At 42.1% G+C, this 21,697-nt stretch overlaps 1 protein-coding gene across 2 annotated transcripts in view; it reads right to left on the reverse strand.

Moving 5' to 3' along the window:
• Window positions 1–3,257: 3,257 nt before the first annotated feature.
• The window catches only part of Lepr (leptin receptor), an 87,856-nt gene continuing 69,416 nt past the window's right edge, over window positions 3,258–21,697 (reverse strand). Inside the window, exons 15-19 of one of the 2 annotated variants that reach the window (XM_057784008.1) lie at window positions 20,681–20,863; window positions 19,157–19,252; window positions 17,206–17,311; window positions 16,062–16,137; window positions 3,258–6,753 (exon numbers count right to left, since the gene is read on the reverse strand). In XM_057784008.1, the coding sequence (XP_057639991.1) occupies window positions 5,929–6,753; window positions 16,062–16,137; window positions 17,206–17,311; window positions 19,157–19,252; window positions 20,681–20,863 (1,286 nt within the window). In that variant the 3' untranslated portion in view covers window positions 3,258–5,928. Of the gene's footprint in view, window positions 6,754–7,557; window positions 9,890–16,061; window positions 16,138–17,205; window positions 17,312–19,156; window positions 19,253–20,680; window positions 20,864–21,697 lie in introns of those variants that run through there. The other variant, XM_057784007.1, reaches the window with a different exon arrangement.

The raw sequence follows: 21,697 nt of genomic DNA on the forward strand, positions 1-21,697 counted from the left end.
AAAGGTGGTGCTGATGCAATCCACAGCTGTTTGGCAGGAGGTAGCAAAGCTACATCAGATCAGAATCTAGGCAATCTTGTTTCTAGGTATCCCCACAAGGAGAAACACATACAAATTTATGAAGCTATGTGCAGAAAGTCTCTGTAGCAACATGGTATATCCAAGAAAAACTTGGGTCACAAATATAAAATTACAACAAACTGTTAATAGTCACTAAAATTAAGGAAGGAGTGTGGCGATAAAAACCAAATGATTTAAACATGGAAACGTGGTCAACTGCAAGTTAAAGTAAGTATAAAAAAAGATACATAAATCAATTTGAGTTGGGTTTAACACTTGCAACCAAGTACTGAGAAGTAATTTTGCAAAATATGTGTCAGAATGTAATTGTCTGTGAGAATGCCCATCTCAGAATTGCTAATATGAGGTTATAAATCATATAGATATCCTGTTAAAAATTATTATGGTTTTAAGAGTCTCGTCTTTTAAGATTTATTTTTAGTTAAGTAGATGGAGGGGTATGGGCACGTGAGCATGGATGTCTGCTGAGTTCAGAAGAGGGTGTCAGGTCCCCAGGACCTGGAGTTAAGGCAGTTGTGAGCCTCTTGAAGTGGGTGCTGGGGACCAAAGTCTAGTGCTGTGGGAGAGCATCCAGTGCCCAGCCACAGAGCCATCCCTCCAAACCCTAAGTCATCTTTATAAAAGGATACAATGTAATTATTAAGCAATCACTAGGCTGTTACTATAGTTACATAGTAATCCTAATTGTATAAAGCTTTTAAGACACATGGTGTGGCTGAGAATAGATCTCAGCAGCAGAGCACTTGCCTAGCAAAAGCAAGGCCCCAGGTTTGATCCCCACCCTGAAAGGATACGCCCACCACCCTGTAATGACAACAGAGGAGGTTTGCGGATTGGTAACTGCTGACTGAGCATCAAAGGAAGCCATTACTCTTTACATATTTCTCTATTTGAAATTTTTCCTAAGTTACCTTTTTAAATTTAAAAAAAAAAATGTCAGAGCACAGTTTAAAATAGCAAAATTGCAAATTACTAGAAGCCTAAATAACAAAGTGTGATCATGACTCATTCCAAGAGACGAAACACCCCAACCAAGAGCTCTAAGGGGATAAGATCCGTAACCTTTCTTAATGACTAAGGTGGGCATATTTCATCACAGGTGGTAGCAATGCTGCCAGAGCCCAGTGTGCATCTGGGTAAGTGGGACAACTCAGTGGCAATGAGGAAGTACTTAGATCTTGGAGTTTCCAGACTCCTACCAGATGCGAGATGAATGTTCATAGGAATTCCAAGGCCCATTCAAAGGCCAACAGCAGATATTAACTATTTACATAAACTATAAGGTTATGGATAAACTAACCAAGTAACGCAAGTCCACGATAATTCTCTTTTGTTTTTCACCTCTCAGGATCCTAACCCTGATCCTGCACAATGGAAAGATGAAAACATGTCTCTGTGACTATGATGCTAACTCTCAGACCTCTGAAGACTTACAGAGAAGCAGGGTAATTACATAGAACACAATTAGAGATACATCTCCCAGTGCTTAGGTTTATAACATTTATTATCATACAAATTCTCATGAAACAGAAATACTTCCTCGCCCAGAACTTAGACACAAGTTGCAAGAGTAGAAGATGCACAATATAGGAATCTCACTACAAAATTAAGCATCTTCCAAGTTCATTCTCAGGTCCATGTTTTTTGGATAAATATTTTATTTACAACAAACCCACTTAGATCTTTATAACATTGAAATTTAGTGTTACGCATCTTCTGCTCTGTGTATTTTGAAAAATAGACATTTTCAAATGCAACTTTCCAAAATAAATACTGATAAATTTTATATAAAAATAATTCATTCGATACAAACCCCATCCGTGGAATCCATTTCAGGTTGCTCATAGAAACATGTGTCACCGTGTCTCAGTTGTAACCCGTTGGAGTTTAAGTTGCTCACTCAACATTGACGATGCGTGCAAAAGCCTTGACTCTTACAAACTCGAGGCTCCAGGGAGTAAACTCGCTGCCTGGGTTGCCTCCCTCTCACAGATGGCTCTTCACAGGCTTTGCAACTACACCGAGGGCTTTCCCACCTGCAGCCTCAGCTTAATCACGCTCTACGGTGCGCCATTTTCATTTTGTGCTTTAAAGTCCGAGAACGGGTTTTTCTCAGGAACTACTTCAGAGCATTAAAGCAACTATTAAGATGAGTGTCGGAGGATGAACAAAGATAAATTTCCTCTGAGAGTCACCCGGTATCAGAGATCTGCTCACATCCACTGGAAGGGACATAGAGCTGTAGGCGCAGCAGCTCTTGATTCGTCTGCTGCCCACGCTCCCGGTGTACATGCCTCTCAATTCTCCCAGCCTAAAGTAGCTAACGTCAACACTACTAGAGGGATGTGAACATATGCTTGACATTGGCAAGAAAGGGGTTAATTTTACAGGAAAAGTATGAGAAAAATTGCAAGACCATCAAGGCAAAAGGGTAGAAATCCTAACTTCAAGTCCAGGCTCTCCCACTGGCTTGGGAACTTTACCCAAATCTTTTTTAGAAAGAAAGGGACATCTCTGGTCAAATGCAGAGCATCTACAGATGGAGCATAAGGCTGCATTAGGAGCCCGACTTTCAGAGAGACAGTGTGGCTTCTGGTTTTTCATCTTTGTTCTTCAGAGTTTGGGTGTTGATCTAGGAAACATAAAATCCTGCCACTCCTAAAACATGACTTCTCTTCTCACTATTTGGAGTGAGCCATGGCTCACACGATGAATTCACTTTCTATACTTTCTTTTTTTTTTTTTTTTTTTTTTTTTTGGTTTTTCGAGACAGAGTTTCTCTGTGGTTTTGGAGCCTGTCCTGGAACTAGCTCTTGTAGACCAGGCTGGTCTCGAACTCACAGAGATCCGCCTGCCTCTGCCTCCCAAGTGCTGGGATTAAAGGCGTGCGCCACCACCGCCCGGCTCACTTTCTATACTTTCTATAATTGAATTTAAAGAGAGTGGTTGTTTTTCAGTTTGAGACCTTTAAAAGACATATTCAAAACTCTACAGTCATCACAGGTTTATTTTGTTGTTGTTGTTTGGGTCTTTTGTTTGCTTTTTGCTTGGTTTTTTTTTTTTTTTTTTTTTTTTTTTTTTGGTTTTTCGAGACAGGGTTTCTCTGTAGCTTTGGTGCCTGTCCTGGAACTAGCTCTTGTAGACCAGGCTGGCCTCGAACTCCCAGAAATCCACCTACCTCTGCCTCCCGAGTGCTTGGATTAAAGGCGTGCGCCACCACCGCCCGGCTTGCTTTTTGCTTGTTTATTTGCTTGTTTGGTTGTTTTTTCAAGACAGAGTCTTTCTGTGTAGCTCTGGTTGTCCTGGAACTCACTCTGTAGACCAGGCTGATCTCGAACTCAGAGATTTGCCTGCCTCTGCCTCACGAGGTCTGGAATGACAGGCATGCGCCCCCACCATCCAATTTCATCACAAGATTTTAGAGGTCGAGTTTGGAAGTTGTTTCTCAGTGAATTAGAGCTCTTGGCAGACTGGCGTGATGCTTGGGGTTAACTCCAAACACCAAAGATAAGTTCAAAAACTACTGAAAAACAAAACTCCAACATTCATATTGAACTTCTTGATCCCTTAAACATTTATAGGAGCCTTGGAAAGAAAAGTGGGATTATTCTGGGTTATCAAATATCACATATTTTCCTTAAATTTTACAAAACTTGATTTAGTAACAGTTTTCACAAGGACCCAGTGACTAGCATGTAGCAATAGTGAAATCATCTTTCACAAGTGGAAATCAGAACCCAAGTCACTGGCAATAAACTTGACATTATTCTGTGGGTACCCATAAACCAAAGCCTGCTCTGACTATGACGGCAAATGTCAGTCAGACTTTCCGACGTGATTTCTGTTTTTAGAAGGAAACTCATCTCAGCACAGCAATGAGCTCACATTCCTATGCTCTTCCTAGACTCTTCTAACTCAAATGTGCACAGTAACAATGCGCTCACATTCATTTGCTGTTCCTAGACTCTTCTAGCTCAAATCCGCAGCATTTCAATGACTGTTGGATCTATGAATTCACTGGCACTCACACACCATTTTTGCTCCTGAGCTGAAGAAAATACCCATTGGTTTCTCTTACACACTGATCTGGGCCCAGAAAGCCCAATCCCATGCTATCACAGCAGACATGCCCAGTGGTTAATTTCCCACTGAGTGGGAAAACTTTTAAATTTCGCATCTCTCCTATACTGTACCTTCAATTAATAGGCTTTAGCAATAGATAAATATTAAAAGTGATAGGTAGGTCAATTTCAACATGCAATAATTTATTACTGAAAACCAGTAGAAACAAAAATTTTCCTGTATCTTTGCACAGAACACCAACTGTGCTCTTCTGCCTTCTCATGCCAAAACAGGCATCAGCTGACGGTAGGATCCTGGGCCATTTTGCTAATTCATGGCATCTGACAGTTTCATTGAACATGAAGTCTGGGGGAAAAAATCTAATTACGGTGAAGGATCTGTCTTATCACTTAGAACTGCTCATCATGAAGCTATGGCAGGACAGGATCTACTTAGGTTGATGGTAAAACCAACACCCCAGTCTCAGGTCAGCGTGAAAGGCTGCTGACACTTAGCAGTACGTAAGCATGTCGTTAACACTAATGTATTCACTCTGACGATACTGATACTCTTGGAATTCTTCTTGATAGTGGACACCTGAACGTGCAGGGTTTTTTTTTTTTAACCTGACTTTTTGTTTGCTAGGCTGTCTTTGAGTCATCTTGCTACACCGAACACTGAAATAAACAATACATCCCCACATCGGTTTTCAAGTCCAAGACTAGGTCTCAATTATTCAACCATCACCCTGTTTCCTCTCACTGGGTCTTCTTTGATAAGATCAGTTGTTTTGATTTCAAAGCATGGCAATGTAAGAGCTAGGTCTAAAACTCAGTCAGTAGCATTTAAAGGGTGTGAACTAAATCTGAATTCTGGTTCCATCGATCATTAAGTCTGGGACTTTGGGCAAATGACTTTATGGCCTTATCCTTGGCAGGGGGATAATGATACAGAGAAAATGTGGAGTGTGTCCCTAGTGCAATCATTGCAGTCAGCAAGTTAAAGTATGCAACCGTAGAGTACAGTGGTTGCTTTATCTAGTGATAGCCAATGCGGGGAGAACTAGCAACCTGGTGGAGACAGGGAACGATGGTGACTCTAGAGAGGCATGCAGTGGCATGTGGCAATCCCTCAGAAAACAATCACTCCTGGGCACTCTAGTTGAGGCTGGCATCCAGCTCTCCACACTGCTCACACTGCTGGTGACGAAAGTGTCATTCTAACAGAAACTTGCATCCTTTGTCGTGGATCCTGGCTTTGCTGCAACGTGACGAGCTAACCCGTCCCTCTTCAAAAGTGTAACTTCTTAGAGTAGGGTTCAATTCTCTAATTATATTCAACATTTAATGGCAGGAGAATTCAAAGAACACAGTCGGGTGGCACAAAGTACAAACATGTCACATACTTCCGAAGCACACAAGGACACCTGGCCAGTTTAAATGTGCAGGTGCACATGTGTGAATTTGCACAACACAAGACAATTCAAGGTGAGGCAAAAAGAAACACCCTTGAGACAATTATATCTCAGGGATCTTAGAAATAAGAGACCACCCCAGTCTAGCTTGACAGTATATTCAATGAGAGTCCATCTACATGGCTAGACTCATGAAGGCTTCCTTCTGTGTTTTGTCTGTGTTAGTGAGAGAAGATAGGCACAATTAATTTGAAAACAATCATTTTCACACTAGACTCTGACACTTGACTCCCACATCCACAACAATAAAAGAATATATTACACATGATAGGCTCTACGGGCACACAACACTAGAGACTGCTTGAATGAGATTACACAGTGAGGTCGCGCATCTTAGTCTCCATTATCTTATGACTGTGAGCGGAACAGGTTTGAAATTGCGGCATGTAAGGTACGAAGGTCTTCTTAGCAGAAGTTCCTAAATTCAAGTTATTTTCTACGAAGTGTGAGCAACTCTCCTGGAGGATTCGGATGTCACTAAACAGACAGTGGGCTGGGAATGGGCACAATACTCCTGAATCGTCAGTCAAAAACATATCAGTCTCTCTTTTTTTGATGGAGGTGACCCCTAAATAATAGATAGACTTCTCACTCGAATCTTCTTCAGGGAAATTCCCTTCCAGTTCCAAAAGTTCATCCAACCCCGAAGATGAAACTGGCGGTGAAATCGTGTTGGGTTGCTGATCTGATAATAGGAAAAACGCCTGGGCCTCTATCTCCCAGGAGCTGCTAGGGAAAGACACTCTCAGTGGGGAGTGTTCGCTGGAGATGCTCTTGCTGACAGAACCGTGTAGAAGCTCTTGCTCTTCCTCGGTTTCAACCGTTTTCGAGTGGCTGACGAGGGTTGCATATTTCACTGAGGGTTGTCTCTGACACTCATCCTCACAGGTTACCTGGGTGCTTGGAGACCCAGAGAAGGGGGCACTGTTACACTGGTCACTAATACAAATAGAACCCCTCTCAGGATCTGGAGTGGTCAGAAGAAGCGAGACCATAGCTGCTGGTACCATCTCATCTTTATTTTTCCAAGCTGGATCAACGCTGATTTCTTCTGAAATGGGTTCAGGCTCCAGAAGAAGAGGACCAAATATCACTGACTCTGCATGCTTGGTGAAAAGATGCTCAAATGTTTCTGGCTAAAAGAAAAGACACATTTTAATGTTCAGTTTGTTACAACTTCATTCTTTCACACTTGCAGAAAGGTCAGCATATAAGGTCAAAAACAAGGGACACCAGCCAACTACAAATAACACAGTTTGGGGTTGGAATCTTGAAATATCAAAAACCAGAAGGGAGAGACAGTCTTGGCTTCCCAAAGTGTTTTTCAAATGGTACAACCATAACCACACAAATCGCTCTTCAGCGGTAAAAATGAGCTGGACATTTCATTATAGCCATGGGCTACAACTAAGTGAGCCATAGCTGCAAATGCTTTAGCCTCCATGGAGCCTGGGCACTGTGACTGGAGAATTCTCTCCTCAGAAAAAGCCATTCTATGTTATAGTTGTCATCCTATTTTATAAGTGATTCTATTTGATAGTAACTTCTACAAAATGACTTCTGAAAAAAGCCATTCTATTTTATAGCAAATTCCACAAAATTAAAATTTGATCTCTAGGCATGAAAACCAACCAACGAACAGAAAACCAGGTTGGAATACAACAGAAGGAGCGAAACAAGTTTTCTAGAGATAGTACCGACAACTGCTTCATACCGCAGGATACGATGCAGAGGGGGAGTAACTGACTCACATACCTGCCTCTGACCACAGTGAGAATCTGCTTGAGGGTAACTGAAAACGACAACCAGTGGCACTTACTTGCTGAAGATGATGAAAGAGACACTGACAGACTTGAACACTGTTATTCCTTATACATAACTTCATGTAAAGATATATCCTATGGAACACATGGAATGAAGACAAACACACAAGACAAATGTACAGCATGTTTTCTCTTTATAAGAACAAGGGTTACATAACAATGAAATCCTGTCAAGCAGCTACAAATCAAAACTCTGCGTGCAAAAAGCTCAGTACAAACAATGTAAACTTAAAACATAGAATTCAAATAAAAATACTGCAGATATATCACATTGAATGGATTACGTTCAGTTCATAGATCATACGTGTGATTTAGCTTCTGAATGTTACAGTTTTTTAAGCTAATAAAATGAATTCTGAGTTATGGCCTGAGATAGCAGTATACTCAAATGTTCTTCATAATGGCAAGCATATCCCATATAAAAACACAGCAGTTGCAAACTCTTAGCTGAAATATATTAGTGATTAAACAGTAGGAATAAATCTACTGAACGCTAACTATAGTAATGGCATAGACCTATGTCAGTGTTAGAATACTGATTGACAAACACTGCTAAAAATGCTACGAGAAGAAAATGGATCCTACTCCCACACTGTTTCTGACGGGAATCTGTACATTTGTGACTTCCTCCAAACGTTCTATTTTTCCCCTTAATATTTCTACTAAGTATATTGCTGAATTTTTCTAAACGTTTAAACAAGTTTGACATCTGATCCACTCATTTTGCTTTCTTCTTTCTACCAATGTGGAAAAGTAGAAACAACATACAGCATGTAATTGAGTTCATGTGTGTTTTTCAAATGATCTGTTCCATCTCCTCCATGGGCCCTAAACCTTCTTAATGAACAGCTAATTGTGGAACAAGTCACGGCCATCTTAAAAAGCATCCACGTGGAAGGTTTAAATAATAAATGCTTTTTAACCACACATTACAGAACTATATATTATCAATGGTCACAGAACTTCTTCAAAGTATGTCTGTTCAAAATTTATTTCACTCTGTGGATATAAGAATTGAAAAACAACCTTTCATAAGACATTATATTACAATGATGTCTGTTAATATTAAATGAAGAAAAGGGGGTACAACCTTCCTAGTGTCTTAACTTTCTTTAGATTTCCAAATAAAATTACCAATCACATCTAAGTGACCCACATATCTTAAATTTGAATGTTATTTGTGTCCATCAATTTGGTTTAGTTTGAATGTAAGCAATAAAGTCTATACTATATATTAACGTCATACAGATATGGCAAGACATCTGTTTTTCAGGGAGAAAAGCCCTGTAATCACCAGAACCTATTTGTAAAATCCCAGAAAGTCTCCCATTTTTGCACACCTCCCTGTCTGCCAGAAGTCTTCGGCTGATTCAGTGGAAATAAATTGATTCATGGAGGTTGTTATTCTCTTCTGTTCTGGGCAATTTGACCTGAGTGTGTAGGGTTATCCTGAAATGAAGGATAGCTTCCACTGGTCTATGTGGGGTTGTCCTCATATAAAACACAGCTTCCATTAATGTGTGGTCTATGTGGGGTTATCCTCATATAAAACACAGCTTCCATTAATGTGTGGTCTGTGTGGGGTTATCCTCATATAAAACACAGCTTCCATTAATGTGTGGTCTGTGTGGGGTTATCCTCATATAAAACACAGCTTCCATTAATGTGTGGTCTGTGTGGGGTTATCCTCATATAAAACACAGCTTCCATTAATGTGTGATCTGTGTGGGGTTATCCTCATATAAAACACAGCTTCCATTGGTGTGTGATCACCACAAACCACAACTTCTGGCTTTCTTTAAACTAAAATGAGAGTTAGAACTTAAGTCATGTTCAAGACTATAGAAAACTAAAATTCCTAGATTGTTCCAAGTTTGGTACACAAAAGCCATGTTATTCAAAAGAATCTGAAATTCATGAATTTATAAGTGTCCAAAGAATCTAGTAAAGAAGGTTTCACACATAGAAATAGAAGCTAAATACCTTCCCTGTAGTGTGTGTGGGTCGGGGGGGGGGGAGTCTTTGCAAAGCTGGATGTCAGAAGTTGCCTGTTCGAGCTCCCTAGTTCCAGCAATCTCGACCACATTTCTACCACATTTGGAAACAGAATATATTCCGACAGCAACAGTCACACCATTAACATTTTCTGACCAGAAAAACAAAAATTTGAAAGCAGAGACCATGATTGTTAATATCAAACTTTAGGTGCTCTGATAATTAAGCATATACCCCAAATGAACTACATCAAACCCACATAGTGGCCACAAACATACATGTATGTCTCTATTAAGTTCATCATATGTTAGTTCTTAGTAATTCAAACAATAGTTTGGGTTTGCTTCCCTCTTTCAAAATGTAAACATCTTCTAATACTCTATGGACTGTTGGGAAGTTGGTACATTGGGTTCATCTGTGGTGGTCATGAGAGACTTCAAAGAATGTCCGTTCTCTGTTTAAATAAAATAGAACAAAATAAGAAAGTAAAATAAAATGGTCATGTAGAAAGCCAACGACAAAAGATTCCAACCCCTCTCTTTCCATGGATTCAGACTCTATGTTCTTGCGTTGTGTTGCAGTGATGTGCACAGGAGAGGGGAGGGCCAGGGTCTGAAGGGATTTCTCTCTCCTTACTGAATGCCAGGGATACTCTAAAGCCAGGCCGATCACTCTAGCAGGGAAGACTACAGCAGCAGTAGCAGAATAGGTGAAAGAACAAGGACTCACTGAAGAAAGGGGAGATAAAATCAACAGTAACACTGAACAGTGTGAGGGGTGGGAAAGGATAAGGGTTAAGTGATGAGAAGAAAAAAGTAAAAGAATAGACTTTGTTCTCCGGGTGCTGATTTTTGGGGAATTAAAGTGATGTGATAGGCATGCGAGAAATGGAGAAGAATAACAATCTTTCAAAAAAAAAAAAAAAAAAAAAACCAAACCAAAACAAAAACGGTAGCTCAAAAAGTTTCTGTTTGAAGAAAAAATGAAAAAGTAAGTTTTTCTAAAGTTGCAGAGAACCCAGAAAGTCACAGAGCAGTGCACAGATGGGCAAACCTGTCAATGCCCGTGAATCCGTGGCAGCATCCTCACGCTGCTCTAGGAGCAGTCAGAATTTAGGGACATTAAAGTGACCTGCTGAGAAGATTAAAGGCAACACAGTTGAAAGTCTTGGCGATTGGGGGAGGAGTGAGGCAGGAGACTACAGTTTCAATAGTCTACCCTAAGCTACACACTTGTATTCCTCTCCAACTCTTCAAAAGGCAGACAGAAGGGCCAGGGCATGTACCCGAACAATCACTGGCAGCCATGCTTCCTGCCAGCAGGGGTGGTGGGCAGCTCAGAACAGAGAAAGGTGGAAAATGACAAGCTGTTCTATGGGAAAGAGGAGGGGGTGTTCACTAGCCTGAGTTCACAGAATGGAGACACCACCAGGCCAATGGTGAGCTGAGATACTTGCCAGGAAAGCTGCAGACATGACATGCAACCAGCCCAAAAGAGAGAAGCATGCTGCAGTCAATGCAGCTGGAAGGAGGCGAAGATCTGAAGAGCCCTTTGACATCAGCCATGGAAGATGCAGAATTTGGAGTTTGCCCTGACGGATTTCAGTCTTTGGGCCAACATTTCCTCAATATGCTACCTTTCTTCCCTTCTGGAATGGCAATATATATTCTGTGCCATTGTATGTTGGAAACATGTGATTGGCTTTTTGATTTTGGTTTTTACAGGTTTTACAGCTAAGAGATTTCCTTGAGTCTCAGAAAAGACATGACTTTGGACTCTGAAACAGTGTAGAGACTATGGAAAACTCTGGGAACTTCTGAGTTGGACTGAATGCAGTTTTCATTACGATATAGCCACAAGACCAGGGAGTGGAATGTGGAGGCACAGGCTCATCTATTTACATGCTAAGTTCTCAGTTAATGGTTTGAGAAGGATTAGAGGGATCAAGAGGTATGACCTTGTTGAAGTAGGTGTGGTTTGTTAGAGGAGGTGTGTCACCGGGGGTGGTGGACTTTGAGATTTCAAAAGCCAACCCCAGGCCCAATGTCTCTCTTTCTGTCTTTCATTAGGATGTAAAGCTCTGGGCTACATCTCCAGCACCGTGCCTTCCTGTGTCCTGCCACATTCCTCACCATGATGATAATGGACTGATTTCTGAAACTGTAAGCAAGTCTTCACAGTTGAATGGTTTCTTTTTATTTTTTTTTAATTTTTTTCTTTTTCCTTTATTATAATATACAATATTCTGTCTGCATGTATGCCTGCAGGCCAGAAGAGGGCACCAGACCTCATTACAGATGGTGGTGAGTTACCATGTGATTGCTGGGAATTGAACTCATGACCTTTGGAAGAGCAGGCAATGCTCTTAACCTCTGAGCCATCTCTCCAGCCCCGAATGGTTTCTTTTATAAGTATTGTCTTGGTCAAAGTGTCTCTTCACAGCAATAGAACACTGTCTAAGGCAGTATTGCTTTTGATGTAATATAAGCGAAAGAAATGAAAATGTTAAAAGTGGGGGAAATTAATTTTAGGGAAAAGTTAGAGACGAGCTTAGATCTTTAGGTCTTATAGATATAGGGCACATCCATAAAAAGTAATGCTCCTCCAAATCAGGATTTGAAGAACAAATTAAAGGAAATTTATGGATTTAAAATATATTACTTAAAAAACTACTGAATCAGGCTGGGTGGTGGTGGCGCATCCCAGCACTCAGGAGGCAGAGACAGCCAGATCTCTTGTGAATTCGATGTCACCCTAGTCTACAGAGCTAGTTCCAGGACAGCCAGGACTGTTACACAGAGAAACCCTGTCTTGAAAAACCAAAAAAAGAAAAAAGAAAAAAAACAAAAAACTACTGAATCTGAATTGGTTTTTAAAAACATTGGATTTCTACTGACTGTTTCCTTTGCATTATGCCCTGGGATATATATTTGCCTGTCTATTCCTTTGTCTTGAAATGAATATGCAATATTTTGTTAATTCATTTATTGTTTGAAGGTCATTTGGATTTTTATTCAAATTTTGGCTATTATTGATAATTTTTATGAATTTTCATAAGTAAATATTCATGCAAAATTTTCTTCATTCTTTTGGTAGAAATGTTAGGGTAGATAACTGAGTCCTGGTTTCAGATGGAAAGAACTGCCAGACTCTTCAAAGCCTGCACTGTCTTTATATTCCTAAGGGCAGTCAGAAAGCTTCAGTGACTCTACTGTCTAGTATTTCTGTCTCTTCCGCGATGGACATCCCACAAACTGTGGAGGGTCCGTCGTGGTTTTGACCTGCATTTCTCAGATGTCTAAAGATGCTCACCATGTGTTCACTTGTAAATATAAAGGAGATTTTGTCTTTTACATATATGGTCTCTAGAAAAATGCCTAGTCAGATCCTGTACCTACAGGGTTTTTTGTTGTTGTTGTTGTTGTGTTAAAATAAATGTAACATACAATTGACCATCTCATTTATCTTTGAGTGTGTCATTTAGTGAGTATTAACCACACTAGGGGACACAATGGCAATATGAAACTGAAGGCAAGGATTATCACTTTGTCAGAGGAACTTGGGTTTGAATCCAGGTTCTTAATAAGACCCGGTTGGGTATGTAGTCAGGGCAAGCTACCAACCCACCCTCAACCTGTCTTATCATTGATTCTTAATAGTGTATCTTTGTTACACCCTAAAAATACATAAACACTACATATACCGGAAAAGAGAAAGTGAAATACTTACAAAGGTAAAGAGAAATCTCTCACAAATAGGGATATTCATAGCCCTCTGTCTTTTAAAAATAATTTACACATTAGGGACTGGAGAGCTGACTCAGCATTTAGCAGCACTTCCAGCTCTTCCAGAGAACCTGAGTTACTTTCCCAGAACCCAGGTCAGGTAGCTTCTGTCATTTCCCACTCTGGGGCCTCTGGTGCCCTCTTCAGGCCTCTGTGTGTACCTGCACACACACACATAAAATCTTTTAAAAATTTCACTCCAATTTCCAAGACTCTGGAAGTTTAGGGTGGCCTTTCAATTTACTTAAAATATCTTCCAGGTGCTCTGATACATCCAGCATCATCCTCAACTCCAACAGGGGGAAGTGGGACGCCAGGTAAGCCAGAGAGACTAAAGATGGCCACTGATTGACCCGGCCTATGTCCTCTCATTTCTGCCAGGCACTTGGAAAGGAGGGCACATTAATCTGGTACAGGCTCAGACTGTATTTGCTGAGGTCAGTCTGGCCACGCCCTGTCTTGAGCAGAAGTTAGATTTCCTTTCCACGAAAATATGAAGATAAAATGCCGAACATGCCATGCTGGACGGGGAGAGGACTTTAGCTTCCCTTTAGAGGCAGCATAATGACTTCCTTGAAGCTTTACGGTTTTTATTTAGATGGGCATTTGGTTATTTTAACTTAGAAAAGAAAACTTTGTATTTAAGAGGAAAATGTGCCTAGTCTGTTCTCTGTGTTTCCAGTTTGAGAACACATCGCCAATTGACTGTGAGAGTATCTACATGGAGTCAAGTAACGACTCTCCGTCATCCCCATGTGACTGAAATACCATTCCTCTTCCTTCTTTTACCTTTCTTCTTTCTCTTATGCTTGTTTGTTTCTATGTAGTCTAGGCAGGCCTCAAAATCACTATGCAGCCCTGGAACTCACAACCCCCCTCCTTATGCCTTCCAAAACCTTGGATATGTATTCCAGGTGTGCACCATCACAACCAGACCAAACGTCAATCTCTTAATCATGCCCACTCATACCCTTCCATGCGCTAAGACAGGTTTCCACATCCTAACCCTCAGCACACTAGCACTTAGACCTGTGAAGTGATTTCTAATGATAAACTGGTAAGTGTTTATTGTCCCCCACCAGACTGTACAGTCCAGGAGCAAACAGAGTGTTTCTTACCAATATAGCCCCAAGGTATAGCAAAGGTGATTGGCAAAGGACAGGTTTTTAGTAAAATTACAAACTGATAAAATGAATACATGGGAAGTGAAAAATGAACAAGTGTTACAGAAGCCAAAAGATAAGTTCTTCTTCCTTCGACCTAGCCACTCTTCGTGGACCCTGCTCTTGGAAGACAAGGAGGATGTCTTAAAAATTTGTTCTAGAGTTTAGCGGCAATCTCTCCTTATCATCTGTAAACACTCGCTCTGGGCCCATTGCACACATCCATGGATGATGCGCGTGTGCATCTGAGATGCCACCACGATTATGAGAAATGCGATTGCACGAATTAGTTGTGGAAAAGAAAGAAGAGTGGTATTTTGTGAGTTGAAAACAACTCAGGAGCACTCCTGAAATAAAAGGAGCCCCAGGAGAGAGGCTGGGAGGGCACAGTGGGGGAGTCAGAGGCAGGAGAGGCTAGCATTGGGGAAAGCAAAGATGCCACAGGGTGCATGCTTAAATGCAAAACCGCACAGCTGCCGCTTCTGAAAACAGGCTGTTAGTTCATCTGATGGGAGACTCTGACTCAAGCAGCTGAGCTGCTCGTGGTGCGTGCACGAGCACCTGTTTCTCATGGACTGGCTGCAATGCTGTATCCTGTTCACAGCAAGTCGCGTGCCATTTGAAGGCTGGGGGATCAGGTTAGTGGGTTGCTGGCAGCATTTTTTAAAAAATGAAAGATAGTTAAAAATATTTTTTCCTGGCCGGGCGGTGGTGGCGCACGCCTTTAATCCCAGCACTTGGGAGGCAGAGACAGGCGGATCTCTGTGAGTTCGAGACCAGCCTGGTCTACAAGAGCTAGTTCCAGGACAGGCTCCAAAACCACAGAGAAACCCTGTCTCAAAAAACCAAAAAAAAAAAAAAAATTTTCCTCTCTTCTCTTCCCAGCAAGATGTTTCCCACAAAATTTCTCCCATTTTTTCCATGCCTATATATCTGTGCTAGGCTGGAAGAGAAAACATGTTTCTCCCTGTGGGTCGTGTCAATATCCAGAATAGCTACAGTTAGAATAAGTTCCCAGTGGGGAAGCTAATCCTGGGTCTAGAATAAGATACCTCACCAGAATAAGCTTTGTTTTTCTCTCCTACATTCGATGACAGAATACCCCAGGGGTAACTCAAAGTCTATTATGTATAAATATGTAAACAGTAGCATAAAACAATAACTGATACTTATTAAGACCTTTAAATGCTGCAAGTGTTGAAAATCTTTCAACTACAAATCTCCATCACTGAGTTTTATTTATACTGCATCCTTCCGATTGCAGCATCTGAAAATAACACGTACTTATAAGTAATTGTGACTATTAAATAGTAGAAACATAATATCAATTCTGAGCTTTTTGCCTAAAGACAGCTCATTTGTACTGAAAAAAAAAAATCAGTCAACTATCTATTCCCCATCTTTGCTGCTCCTTTCCGTTGCAGTATTTATTTCTTAGTTCACCGTGACCAGAAAAGAAGATAGGTGTATTATCAGCTCTCATGGAATGAAGGCTGAATTTTGTCTCCTCTGACCAAAGCCTTACACCCGGCTATTACTAAGGGCAAATGATGAACAGACTCGTCAAAACAAACTGGACAAAGCAAAGCCTTCTAAGCCTTAAAGATGTGTAAAGATCTGGAAGTTCTATCTAAAATGCAACCTGAAATACTCTGGGTTAAAATACATAAACAGTGACCTTTTGGAAATTAAGTCCTTGTGCCCAGGAACAATTCTTGGGGTTTGGAACGTCTTCCCAAAACAGCTTTTTCATTCTGCAAAGGAGAGATGAAGCCCTGTGATTAGAGAAACACTCAAAATGAAAAGGCACTAACAGCTAGCGAGCACACAGTGCCAGCATGAGTGGGCTGGATCGCCTCTCTAGGGCCGGACCGATGTTTACATTTAATCCCACAAAGTGATCACTGAATGTCTGTGAAGAAGAAATTAATAACCAATCCTTTCTTACTGAAAGCTGTGTGCCAGGCAGATTTTCCTTAGAAGACATTTTAAATAGCCATCGGTCACCTGGGCCCACTCTTAGGGCATCACCCCTGTCCTTCAACTAAATATCAGATTGTAATGTCTTCCCTCCATTTGATGGAGGACTAAAGCTTCTGTGGATCTGACATGAGTGAGACAACCTCGTGAGCTGGGTGTTTCAGTGAGTGGTTTGGCACCCACAGAGTCACCATTTGTCAAACCAGATACCCAGGAGCTTTCTGCAGCACCATCCTCTCGGGGGCAGAGTGCTGCCTGCTGCCATTATGGACTGCTTCTGGTCACCATGCAACAGCTACTTGTAAGGTCTTGAGATCTCCCTAAAATCTTCAGATTGCAGAACCCTAAAAGCCATTTTTACCAAACCTAAGAATATACTGTCCAGGGTTTCTTGTTACATGTCAACTAATTACTGGATGTATATAAAGAAAAGCTGTTTCAGCCGGGTGGTGGTGGCACAAGCCTTTAATCCCAGCACTTGGGAGGCAGAGGCAAGCAGATCTCTGTGAGTTCGAGGCCAGTCTGGTCTATGAGAGCTAGTTCCAGGATAGGCTTCAAAGCTACTGAGAAACCCTGGCTCAGAAAAAAAGAAAAAAGAAAAGAAAAAAATTTTTAAAGCTGAATTCTGCCTTCAAGTTTTTGTTGCCCTATTGAGATGAAAAGTCATTTGCTGAAAAAACAACCTCTCCTTTTGCGTCATGTGAATTGTACATGGAATACATATAAAGACATTTTCAATACTCTTATGCTAGTTAATACTGTGAGTTAGACTTTATGTCAAATTTTGAATATGCTTAAGCTACATTCCTTATGGCAAAAGTGCTTAGCACCAAACGCGGTACCTCTGGTGTGAGATTAACAGTGTTCCGAGAAGCAGGACACAAGAGGAAATAATTATGGGCACAATCACATAGAGCCCTGCATCACTCTGCTGCTTGTCCACACCATCTGAAAGACAGACACAAGTCAAACCATCCGTCACTTCAGGGGACTGTTCTGCAAAACCATCCTCAGAGCACATATTCCAATTTCTGCACTACCTCCAAACGTACGGAAACTTATAAAAGAAGAAATTAGGAGCTGCAGAGATGGCTCAGGGGTTAAGAGCCCTGGCTGCTCTTGGAGAGGGCTGGGTTCTTTTCCCAGCACCCACACAGCAGCTCACCACTGTCTATCACTTTAGTTCCAGGATAGCTGATATCTGATTCCCTCTCTGGCCTCTGAGGGTATTAGGAATACATTTGGTGCACATATATGTCCAGGTAAATACCATACACGTAAAAATTAAAATAAGTGAGTATTTTTAAAGGAGAAATAAGAATGCATTATAGCCACCTTAATAGTTGCTTTGACTACTAGCATATTGGAAATTTAGCAAAGCATTGCTTTAGAATTATGTCCTTGCCAGGCCGCTCCTTCTAATCTTTAAACTAATGTTTAAACTCTATGAGTCCAACTAATGTTGCTGTGAGGAACTCACTGTCTGCTCCTGCAGACCGTGTTGGCGGCATCCACCAATCCTTATCCTTGTAGCTCTGACACACCGGTGTCTTGTTGCTTAAGGCCTCAGGGCCTTTACAAGAGCTTTCTGGCCTGATGATCTTGCTGCTGCTTTAGCTACCATGTTCACGCCTCAGGGCGTGACACGTGGCACCCCAGCTTGCCCTCCATTCTCAGATGTTCCGGCCCCGGCTTGCCCTCCATTCTCAAATATTCCGGGGGGAGACAGGTGGCACCCTGGCTTGCCCTCCATTCTCAGAAGTTCCGGGGGGGGGGAGACACGTGGCACCCAGGCTTGCCCTCCATTCTCAGATGTTCCAGGGGGAGACACGTGGCACCCCGGCTTGCCCTCCATTCTCAGATGTTCCAGGGGGAGATACGTGGTACCCCGGCTTGCCCTCCATTCTCAGATGTTCCAGGGGAGACATGTGGCACCCCAGCTTGCCCTCCATTCCCAGATGTTTCAGGGGAAGACACGTGGCACCCCGGCTTGCAATGCTCTTCCCTTCCATTCTGAGAGCTTTCCTCAAGGACCAGAGCCCACAGAAAGAGCACCTAGCATCCTTTCCTCCCCACGCTCTAACTCTCTGTCTTCATCTCACCTGCATTTGCCCCCAGGCCTTGCCTTCCACCGGGTTCTGTGTCTTAAATAATGTATTCACTGACCATCACCCCCTGTACAGCATTGAGACCCAAGTTCCCAAAGGCAGGCTTACACTCACCACTTTGTCCTCGGTCCTTAGAACAATGTCCAACACGTACTTGTTGAACAATAAATAATTATTATTGTAGAAGCAGTGAAAATGCTTCTCTTTAGAAGCTATATTATTGGGCTGCTTGGATTTCACAACTTAAAAAGGAATAAGAGGTTTAAAATATGGGTGAGTGCAGTAATACAAACAGAATGTGTCCAGTGAATCTAACTAGCCAGCTTCAGATACATTTATTTCCCTTGAACAACCCAATGACACATCTAGGTAAAACTTTCAGCTCTTCCCTGACCCTATGAGGAAGAAATTAATCCAGCAGCAGCATAACTACTGAGATATGAAACACATAGAGAAAAGAAAGTAGGGCTGGAGAGACGCCCCAGCAGGGAAAGCATTTACCGTGCCGTGCTGACCTGAGTCCAACCCCCCCACCCTGAAACCTGGACTAGAAGGCCAGGGGTCCCAGGGCTGTTCCCGAGCCTCCACTCGGATGTGGGGCACAAGCACACAGCATCAGTACTAGCGCACATATCACACACAAATATTTTTTTTTTAAAGAAAGAAAATAACATTTTTCTTTTACCTTGGGTGAAACCATTAATTATCTTTGGTTTTCCAACTCCTTCCATAAATACTGGGTAAAGACTAAACTGATATTTCTCAATGGGAATAAAGTTATCTGAAAAGAAAAAAAAAACAGTAAGAGTTCGTGTTAACTAAGAATGAAACCTATATAGAAAAAGTACAGACTGTGCTGTCCCAACACTACTCATTATTTAAGGACTGGCTTGAAGGCTGAAGGGATTTCAGAAATAAGCTAAGTGTTCCAGAATTTGCTAGCAATGATATTTACTTTCAAATATGTTTTCAAAACTCCTCCTCACGATTGTCACCCAGATGCATGTGCCGCCTCTTTGGAACCTATTCCCTATGGTGGGATGCCTTGTTCAGCCTTGATGCAGGGGGAGGAGCTTGGTCCTGCCTCAGCTTGACGTGTTGATTCCCACAGGAGGCCTGACCTCATCTAAGTGGAGATGATGGAGAAGTGCATGCGGGTGGTAGGGGGAGGTGGGGTGAGAAGAGAGAGGGAACACTGGTTGGTATGTAAAAGAAATTTTAAAAATTATGGAAAAAAACAAAAACATCTTCCTCAGACACAAATGACCGGTTTTCCAAGGGCATGCTCCGGTGATAGCTGAGTTTGCTCGAGTTCAAGACATTTTCTCTCTTTTGCTCCTGAATTTCCTGCTCCGGGACAGTGTGTTGTCCTTTCTCCTACCATCCTTGGGGTCTCTTGTACTATCTGGGGTCTCAATAACGTGGAGAACGATGATCCCCACAGCAATGTAGGAGACAGATGTGACAAGGATTCTCACAGACGCTAACGACACATGACCAGCAGCCCATAAGAGGCAGAGCCCCGAGAAGCCTGCATTTGTCATCCCTCTCTGTGATAGGATAGAGCAAACCATCCACGGCAGGCATAAGAAATGTGGTCCCTTGTTTAGAATTTATAATAATTGTTGGGAATGAATGAGAAAAAGTGGGTCTTCTAGATGGCATAAAACCAGGGCAGCCCCCATCCTCCCTTCTTCCTGGCTCTGTTGGAGTTGGTGCTATCCTGTACACTTACCTCTCAGGGTAACTGGCCATTCTTGGCGGGATCACACTGACCTAGGTCAGCTGGTCCAAAATCCTCGGACTTCCAGCCTAGCCCCTCTACTCACTGCTTAGTGACATTCTGATTGGGTACTGAGTTGGGGGTGCGTGGCGTTAGAGCTTAAGAGACATTAAGAAGGAAGATGGAAGCAACATAAACTCAACTAAATAAATACCTTAGGTACACTTTAGAATAAAAGGCTATACGATCGTCACATATTCTGACAGAAAGGGTTGGGGAGAAGGTTTGGGACATCTGATTGCATCTGTGTAAAACATAAAAGAAAAACGCTCACAGAAATACAGCAAATATTCTGACCAGGCAACACGACTATAATTCAGTTGGCAGCCCTTGGCGTCTGCATTTGAGATGGTCATTAACCCTTTTATTGTCTAAATTCCCAATCTGTGGTGTCATCCTAACCCATGAAAGGTCCTGTGAACATACCGTGGATGTAATACTTCCTAACATTCGAAGGGATCCGAAGCCATTTCATTCCGTCGTCTTCATTAAGATTCTTCCATTCAATAACCAGGTATATTAGGTTGTAATCCCCGGGTGCCAGCGTCCAGGAAACGATCACACAGTTGCTGCTGAGGGGGTAAGCACTGAGTGACTGCACGGCACTCACTGAGGGGAAGAGGAGGAAATTATTTTAAACTCAAGATTAATTAAAAATGTACTAAGTGCCTTGAGGAATAGCCCAGACGAAGGGAGAAGGAAGAGGAGGCAGACAGTTGATACAAATGAATTGGCGCTCATGCAAACAGAGTGTGCGAGTTTATGTGGAGAACCAAAGTGATTCTACCTCAGATCTAAAAGCAGACTTCTGGTAGGGTCAAAATTGCTCTCAGCTGGAATCACACACAAGCCTATTAACCAAACTCTTCGATTCCCACACAGTTCTCTCTCCCACTGGTGAGTGACATTTCCAAAGCTGCCCTCAGCAGAGTCCCTTCAGAAAGCCTTGGAGATTTCCACACCTGAGGAGGCCATTCCTCTCATGCCTACATGGCCCCACAGGCATGCGTGTCTCAAGCCTCTTTCTGTTGTGTCTGTTTCTCCATGTAACAGTTACCCTGGTTTTCATTTAGCATCTCCCCTGAGCTGCGAAAACCTGATCAGGTGCGCAGCTACTGGAAGCTAAGGCTTCCCCATCCCAAACCCGTGTGTGTGTGTGGGGATTAGGACTTGGTTCCTAATCCATATCGTTTCCTCAAGATGGCTTCTCTACCCTCAACCCAAGATCAAGTTCCTGTTTACTTTCTTTCAAAAAAGAATCATATTCCTGGTCAGACATGGAGGCATGTCCCTTCAATTCCAGCATTGAGGGGTAGAGAGAAAAGTAGATCTCTATGAGTTCAAGACTAGACTGGTCTATCTGGTGAGTTCCAGGTCAGTCAGAGCCACATGAGACCCTGTCTCAATCTCCAGGACCCACAAAGAAGTGGAAGGTGAAATCAG

Source organism: Chionomys nivalis, chromosome 11, assembly GCF_950005125.1.
Source record: "Chionomys nivalis chromosome 11, mChiNiv1.1, whole genome shotgun sequence".
Taxonomy (NCBI): Eukaryota; Metazoa; Chordata; class Mammalia; order Rodentia; family Cricetidae; genus Chionomys; species Chionomys nivalis.